This window comes from Coregonus lavaretus (genome assembly GCF_964263955.1).
Source record: "Coregonus lavaretus genome assembly, chromosome: 10".
NCBI lineage: Eukaryota > Metazoa > Chordata > Actinopteri > Salmoniformes > Salmonidae > Coregonus > Coregonus lavaretus.
Window position 1 is genome coordinate 14,309,473 of NC_139997.1, and position 9,301 is coordinate 14,318,773.

The 9,301-nt window shown below is 41.5% G+C and overlaps 1 protein-coding gene across 1 annotated transcript; it reads right to left on the reverse strand.

The window, feature by feature from the left end:
* Positions 1–2,578: 2,578 nt before the first annotated feature.
* On the reverse strand, positions 2,579–4,135 carry LOC311135839 (purpurin-like; the record flags this gene model as incomplete). Its single annotated transcript, XM_084169871.1, has 4 exons — positions 2,579–2,589; positions 2,808–3,133; positions 3,605–3,741; positions 4,019–4,135. The coding sequence occupies 4 exons, from the start codon at positions 4,133–4,135 to the stop codon at positions 2,579–2,581; spliced, it is 591 nt and encodes a 196-aa protein (XP_084025997.1).
* Between the last annotated feature and the right edge of the window lie 5,166 nt (positions 4,136–9,301).

The window sequence follows — 9,301 nt, forward strand, 5'->3', positions numbered from 1 at the left end:
AATTAATTACTTAAAAATCATACAATGTGATCTTCTGGATTTTTGTTTTAGATTCTGTCTCTCACAGTTGAAGTGTACCTATGATAAAAATTACAGACCTCTACATGCTTTGTAAGTAGGAAAACCTGCAAAATCGGCAGTGTATCAAATACTTGTTCTCCCCACTGTATATATATATATATTTCAGATTTTGTTCAATGATTCCACTGTGTCTGTAGTATTCTCTCTACCACTGCAGTACTTTTACAGGGATGTATTTACATGTAGTACCATAATGAAACATGTATCACCTTTTGTACTACAATATTAAATGATTGTACGAACAATGACACAGTGAAACTATCGGTTGCTTGTGTGTGGGTGATCTAAATTAACGTTTCATTGGTATTTCACAATACATTTGTTTTTTGAACCAATGATTGTGCAAGTGCAATATTTCTTTAAAGATATGAAGCACAATACAATGTTTTGAACATTGGACAGCCTGTGTTACAAGTGATGACCGTTTTGAGTTTTGTGTCTAGAGTTTTGAAAAATGACGTCAAGGTTCTGAAATTAGTGCCAAAGTGATTGTAAAAAACTGTAAATGAGTTACAGGTTTGGGTCATGTTGCCTCATGGGCCAGTTTCAGTGTGTAAACAATTGGGAAAAACTGTAACGCTATCTTCACTCTTGTATTTGGTATGCAGCATTACCAAAGCCTGTTTATATTGATCTCTGCACGTTCAGGTGTGTTCCGTGTTGTTCTGTGTTGTTCAGGTGTGTTTTGTGTCATTCAGGTGTGTCTGTGTTGTTCAGGTGTGTCTGTGTTGTTCAGGTGTGTCTGTGTTGTTCAGGTGTGTTCTGGGTTGTTCAGTTGTGTTCTGGGTTGTTCAAGTATGTTGTTCAGGTGTGTTCTGGGTTGTCCAGGTGTGTTGTGTTGTTCCAGTATGTTGTTCTGTGTGTTTTGGGTTATTCAGGTGTGTTCTGGGTTGTTCAAGTATGTTGTTCTGTGTTTTTTGGGTTGTCCAGGTGTGTTCTGGGTTGTCCAGGTGTGTTATGTGTTGTTCAGGTGTGTTGTTCCAGTGTGTTGTACAGGTGGGTTATCGCCACATTGTTTATTGTCAGCGATTAACGAGCTTCTACTGTCCAGCCGTGATCTCATCAGGAGTAATCCAGTCTAACCTCTTATCTCCCAACTCTCACCATGGGGTGGAAATGGATCAGATCAACGTGAAAACCCACTTCATCTCCGTAGGCCACTTCTGAGACACCTTCCAAGCTGTCCCTGTTTTAACCTCAGGCATATGGGTGAGATTATGGACAGTGCAGTATGTAGGTCGGGGGTGGGCAAACCTTTTGGCTCAAGGGCCACATCAAGATTTCGTAATTCAACGGAATGCCGCAAAGATTTGTTTTTGACTGATTTGTTTGTCCAAATCAATTTGCTGGCCAGAAAAAGGTCAGCTGATGAAACTGTGGGTTTGCACAACCGAAGAATTTCTGCACAAACTGTCAGAAACCGTCTCAGTGAAGCTCATCTGCATGCTCGTTTTCCTCTCTAGGGTCTTGACCTGACTGCAGTTCGGCATCATAACCGACTTCAGTGGGCAAATGCTCACCTTAGATGGCCACTGGAGAACTGTGCTCTTCACGGATGAGGCCCATTGTTGTGCCATTCATCTGCTGCCATCAGCTCATGTTTCAGCATGATAATGCGCGGCTCCATGTCACAAGGATTTGTACACAATTCCTGGAAGCTGAAAATGTCAGATTTTCTGATCCATGCTCTTATCTTTTTTTTATAGTATATGTGACCAACATATGCATATCTGTATTCCCAGTCATGTGAAATCCATAGATTAGGGCCTAATTAATTTATTTCAATTGACGGATATCCTAATATGAACTGTAACTCAGTAAAATCTTTGAAATTGTTGAATGTTGCATTTATATTTTTGTTCAGTGTAACTTTGAGGTTCGTTGTGGCGCTCGGTCTCAGTGTTGATCTCAAAGGTACCTCAGGTATGGTTCTCAGTTTAGTGATGTATATCGCTCTTTATAAACTGGGTGTTTTGAGCCCTGAAAGCTGTGGTATATCAGACCGTATACCAAGGTTATGACAAAGCATTTATTTTTACTCTTCTAATTACGTTGGTAACCAGTTTATAATAGCAATAAGGCACCTCAGGGGTTTGTGATATATGGCCAATATACCACGGCTAAGGTCTGTATCCAGGCACTCCGCGTTACCTTGTGTGTAAGAATATCCCTTAGCCACGGTATATTGGCCATATACCACACCCACTTGGGCCTTACTGCTTAAATACAGTCTTGATCAAACTTGGATGCAACTCAGAGATTTGTTGAAAAAAAAAAGATTTATTTTCACACACACACTTGACTTGACAGAACACACCAACCTAATTGAGCAACCCTTCCCTTCAGACAATGGGTGGCAGAGGTGAGCTTCTTCCCTCTTGCCTCGCAACACGGTCTATTCATTTCTACAGCGCTGCTATGGATCCATCCATCGGCCCTGGATGCCTCTTCTCATGCCAGCATGCTTAAGGAATTCAGCACAGGCTGTGCTGACAACTTAGCAAGCTCCTGTAGAGGAAAGAGAAACATAAGTTAGGTTAGGGAGCATGAATAAGTTATCTTCCTAAGATTGTGAATATTTCTGATTGTATTTTAACTACAACTCTAAGCTCCCTCTTATCTTTCATTCATTCATCAGGATGCTTTGCTTCATGTTCATTGCAATTATCTAGATGTGATCTCATTTGTTTTCATGCTGTGTCCCTATAGACAGGTGTCCAACTCACCGGACTGCAGGACAGGCTCGAACTGGCCAGCCATGCAGATCTCCTCCTGTTTCCCACGGACGATGCGCTGGATGGCTGGGGGCAGGCCACGGGGGTTACGGGAGAAGATCAGGGAGTAACCATCCTCACAGCTTCCATCCTCCTTCAGGGTACGGCAGGCGTAGGTGATGGCATAGTTGTCATAGTCGGTGTCAATCACCCAGTAGTTGTCACCTCCACTGGACAGGTAGCTGGCTAACCCCTGGTAGTTCATAAACATCTTGCCGGGGGTGGTGGGGTTAGGCACACTGTACTGGGCAGCCATGTCAGCACACACAACCCAGAACCTGTCATCACAACAACACACACTCATTAGAACACAACCCAGAACCTGTCATCACAACAACACACACTCATTAGAACACAACCCAGAACCTGTCATCACAACAACACACACTCATTAGAACACAACCCAGAACCTGTCATCACAACAACACACACTCATCAGCACACAACCCAGAACCTGTCAACACAACAACACACACTCATCAGCACACAACCCAGAACAAACTCAAACTCATATCAGCTCTCACAAATCAGAACCGGTGGTCAAATACAAACACAACATTATTGCGATCTATAACCTACACTGTAAACTGTTGTCTATATTTCCTGTCCACAAAATCTTGTGGTCTAACAGACAAATAGTTTATATTAATGTTCAGATATCAATCCACATTCTTCCGTACAATTAGACAATTAGTTTAGCCTCTATGCTTGATATGCTAGTTCTTCCAAGTTGATATAGATCTGCTCACCCGAAGAGAGTAACACGTCCCTTGGAGGAGGCGGTCATGGTGCCGTCATCATCGATGGTGTACTCAGCAGAGATGTTGTCCTGGAGGAACAGTCCCTCAGGGTCCTTCTTCTGAAGAGCATACCATTTCCCTGCATACTGCAACAGAGAGAACCAGAATAAAACCAGAAAGGTGAGAAACACTCTCACACACCGTAGACAGTGATGGAGATGAGGATGGAAATCCAGAGCACTAAATGTATATATGGAGATTCAAGACTTTATCAGTAGATCATTATAGTAATCTCTTATGCATTTACGTTACACATTCTCGTATAGCCATGTTTATCCGATCATGTTTAAAACTGACATTTTTCGCTTGTTTTTGTTTGTCTAGGGATGTGACCCATAATGTATGTACTGTAGCAAAGCTCACCCTCTTCGGTTCAAAGTCCTCCTTGACTGTGAAGCTGTCGACCACGCAGGAGGCAGACCAGGCGTGTTCCACGCAGGCCATCAGGACCATGAGGAGAGCCAGCTTTGATGATCCCATGCTGCACAGCACAGAGAGAGAGAGACAATGGGGATTAACTGATACACACCAGATCAGGCGAGAGAGCCTCAAATCAAGTTAGTAAACATTCAATGCATTCCTAGAGACACTGTAGTAGTTGGAGTAAAATTATATCAAAAATAGCTGTTCTTATAAAATAAATTGAGGTACGATGGTCATTCTGTTACATATTCATAGGGTCTTGAGGTAGAAATGAGCTGTCTAATCCCATATTTTGCATGCACATCTATACAAAAGCACAACTCATTCTTAGCTAGGTAGTATCTTCCAAAAACAATTCTTACTGTATTTAAGAACAATATTTACATTTTCAGTAAGATAATCAAGTTCTATTATAGCATAAAATATATCCACGGATCCTCTCTACCAAGTCGCTGGACCTTACCTGTCTTTGTAAAGATGAGCAGCAAGTAGAATTCAGTGATCTCTGTTTTGTGGTTGTCCGTTAGGTTATGGAGTCTCTTGTGTTTGGGGTCCTTTATATACACGAACACAGACAAGCTTACTGATTATTTTCACTTCTTGTAAGTAAATAAGGTGATTAAATCGCGGGTTAATCCGGTTGGTGAAATTCCGACTGTAATCTGGCTTCACCTCTGAACCCGCCCACGCCTCCCGTAAAAACAATTAGGGCTTTATGTAACTGCAAAGAAACAGACACACAAACACATACACACACACACACACACACACACACACACTTACAATGGGAAAATGTATTGTCCAAACACAGAGGACCAGTAGGATTAGAGAAATCATACCCAGCACTAATAAGCATTAGTTGTTCTGTTCCAGCACATAAATCATTACTATGCTGGTGATGGAATACTAGGGTCGTTCCACAAAATAAGTGTATTTTGTGTCCCTTTGATATTTTAAGTAGACATTTTGCACCAATATTGAATTTTAAAAGCCTGTTATATTCAATGAAGTTCCCTTTAATATAGACCACACAGAGAATACAATAAATCAGATATGTTATGCCAAAATAAAGACTTGCAAGTGCCAAAATTCAGCATTTTGACATGTTCCTCCATGCACCCTCTGTGACTTCCAGGAATATTTGTACCTACTTAACCCAAGTTTAAGATTTCACCATAATTGTAAAGCCCTAGTTATTTTGTTGCTTTGACAAAGTCATTTTTGAAGATTATTATTATTTATTTCATTTTAAGGTCAACCCTGCACTCTTAGAAAAAAAGGTGCTATCTAGAACCTAAAAGGGTTCTTCGGCTGTCCCCATAAGAGAACCATTTGAAGAACCCTTGTTGGTTCCAGGTAGAACCCTTTTGGTTCCAAGTAGAACCGTTTTGGGTCCCATGTAGAATCCTATCCACAGAGGGTTCTACATGGAACCCAAAATGGTTCTAAATAGAACCAAAAGTTTTTTTTTATCAGGAACCAAAAATGGTTCTCCTATGGGGACAGCCAAATAACCCTTTTTTCTAAGAGTGTGTTACTTGAACTTAAATCTCATTTTTACATTTTAGCCATTTAGCAGACGCTCTTATCCAGAGTGACTTACAGTAATGAGTGCATACATTGTCATTCTGGTCCCCGGCGGAAATCAAACCCACAACCCTGGCATTGCAAGTGCCATGCTCTATCAACTGAGCCACACGGGACTACTCTCATTTTAATATGTTGAAACTATTCCTTAAACTTTTTGTTTTGAAACTTTGAACATCTAATAGTCAAATCATAGTGTAAAAGCAGGTGAGCTGGTTCTACTCTTTTTGGCCATTTTCTGGTGTTTTGTGTTGGCAAACTGAGTAGGTCAGGCATAACACGTCAACCCTGTTACCTATAGATAGACAGGCTAGAAATGTTCTAAAAATGACATTTGTTTTGTGAAGCTTGCATTCAATTGGCCCTCCCTGTTGCACACAAGCTTCCATTCCCGCTGTCACAAGGGGATTTATGGCTGATTGAAAATGAAATCGTCAACCCTGTTACTTTATCTGTACTTACTTACTTATATTTTTGACAACTTTTACTTTTACTTCACTACATTCCTAAAGAAAATAATGTACGTTTTACTCCATATATTTTCCCTGACACCCTAAAGTACTTGTGACATTTTGAATGCTTAGCAGGACAGGACAATGGTCCAATTCACACACTTATCAAGAGAACACCCCTGGTCATCCCTACTGCATCTGATCTGGCGGACTTACTAAACACACACGCTTTGTTTGTAAATTATGTCTGAGTGTTGGAGTGTGCCCCTAGCTATCCGTGAAAAAAATAAAAAATTGTGCCGTCTGGTTTGCTTAATATAAGGAATGTGAAATTATTCATACTTTTACTTTTGATACTTAAGTATATTTTAGCAATTACATTTACTTTTAATACTTAAGTATATTTAAAACCAAATACTTTTAGACTTTTACTCAAGTAATATTTTACTGGGTGACTTTCACTTTTACTTGAGTCATTTTTTATTAAGGTATCTTTATTTTTACTCAAGTATTACAATTAGGTACTTTTTCCACCACTGTCCACCTGTTACCAGTATAAGACATGTGCACTCCAAGGTGTAATCCCAGTACCTGAAGCCTCCTGCCAGGAGCTGTCTGGAGCTGTCTGGAACTGTCTGGAGCTGTCTGGAACTGTCTGGAACTGTCTGGAACTGTCTGGAGCTGTCTGGAACTGTCTGGAGCTGTCTGGAGCTGTCTGGAGCTGTCTGGAACTGTCTGGAACTGTCTGGAACTGTCTGGAGCTGTCTGGAACTGTCTGGAACTGTCTGGAGCTGTCTGGAGCTGTCTGGAGCTGTCTGGAGCTGTCTGGAACTGTCTGGAGCTGTCTGGAGCTGTCTGGAACTGTCTGGAGCTGTCTGGAGCTGTCTGGAGTTCTCTGGAGCTGTCTGGAGTTCTCTGGGGACACCTGACTCTGAGGAGTGGACACAGAGGATGATGGCAAAGGGCCTGAATGATTGGCTAACGGGCTCAGCAGAGGAGTGGCACCACCCCTCTTCATTCCCTCTTCATTAATTTAACTAAAGGCACTTCCGGTAGTTAGCGCATTGTGTACTGTAGTCTTCCTCAACACTACTTTGAGGCATTACACCCAGTGTTATTGTCTATTTCTGGGATAGCTCTTTGGGCATTAGTAGTTATTTAGTTGTTCTGTAGTTCTTTAGTTGTTCTGCAGTTCTGTAGTTCTTTAGTTGTTCTGTAGTTCTGTAGTTGTTCTGTAGTTCTTTAGTTGTTCTGTAGTTCTGTAGTTCTTTAGTTGTTCTGTAGTTCTGTAGTTGTTCTGTAGTTCTGTAGTTCTTTAGTTGTTCTGTAATTCTTTAGTTGTTCTGTAGTTCTTTGAAAAACCACATACTGTGCTTGCAAACTCCAAGCTGATGCCTGTACTATATTTATGCTTGTAATCACACACTTGATCTTAGGCCTCAGGGAAGATTGTTGGCACATGGATGTCTGTTGACAATAGCATACAATATTGTACTGCGTTAGACAACCCACAGGTTTTTCTGTACAGGCGTTCAATGTTGGTATTTTAGTTACCAGGTTACAGTAATCATTTAGACCAGTGGAAAGTGAGTCTAGGTGTGTTGTTGCTTTTTATTCATTTGAACCTTTGGTAAAGAGGCTGAGAGGGAGCATACATTTGCTGACTATATCTAGCATATCAAATAAATTGAAATGACATTGAAGAATTCTAGTGCCAATAGAAAATAACGGAAGGCGTATGACAAACAATCAATGGTTCTAATAGGTACTGGTTAAACAAAATCTCTTGAATAGAATTTCGATGACATGAATCTCAAAGGCATGGTCAGCCTCAGCAGCAATGATTAACAGTACAAGCTCAATTAGCTTGGTCCTTAGTATGAGCCGGCTGCCATCTTGTGTTGTGTTGTAGCACTGTATCTCTAGGTTAAAATGTGACCCATGCACCATGGACATAATGCACCACAAGGGGTCAACAGTTCATTGGTGACGAACAGGTAATTTGTATTTGTATTTGTATTTGTATTTATTATGGATCCCCATTAGCTGCTGCCAAGCCAGCGAAATGAAGGCAGTTATACAAATGTAAAAACATGACAATACATTCATAACAGATTTCACAACACACTAAGTGTGTGCCCTCAGGCCCCGACTCCCCTAACACATATAGTGCATTCGGAAAGTATTCAGACCCCTTCATTTTTTCCACATTTTGTTACGTTACAGCCTTATTCTAAAATGGATTCAATAAAACAAATGACATCAATCTACACACAATGCCCCATAATGACAAAAGCTACAATTATTTTATATGTTTTTTGCAACTTTATAAAAATGTTCAAACAGAAATACCTTATTTATTTAAGTATTCAGACCCTTTGCTATGAGACTTGAAATTGAGTTCAGGTGCATCCTGTTTCCATTGATCATCCTTGAGATGTTTCTACAACTTGATTGGAGTCTATATAAGGTCCCACGGTTGACAGTGCATGTCAGAGCAAAAACCAAGCCACGAGGTCGAAGGAATTGTCTGTAGAGCTCCGAGACAGGATTGTGTCGAGGCACAGATCTGGGGAAGGGTACCAAGACATTTCTGCAGCTTTGAAGGTCCCCAAGAACACAGTGGCCTCCATCATTCTTAAATGGAAGAAGTTTGGAACCACCAAGACTCTTCCTAGAGCTGGCCGCCCGGCCAAACTGAGCAATTGGGGGAGAAGGGCCTTGGTCAGGGAGGTGACCAAGAACCCGATGGTCACTCTGAGAGAGCTCCAGAGGTCCTCTGTGGAGATGGGAGGACCTTCCAGAAGGACAACCATCTCTGCAGCACTCCACCAATCAGGCCTTTAGGGTAGAGTGGCCAAACGGAAGCCACTCCTCAGTGAAAGGCACATGACAGCCCACTTGGAGTTTGCCAAAAGGCACCTAAAGGACTCAGACCATGAGAAACAAGATTCTCTGGTCTGATGAAACCAAGATTGAACTCTTTGGCCTGAATGCCAAGCGTCACGTCTGGAGGAAACCTGGCACCATCCCTACGGTGAAGCATGGTGGTGGCAGCATCATGCTGTAGGGATGTTTTTCAGCGGCAGGGACTGGGAGACTAGTCAGGATCGAGGAAAAGATGAACAGAGCAAATTGCAGCGAGATCCTTGATGAAAACCTGATCAGGACCTCAGACTGTGGC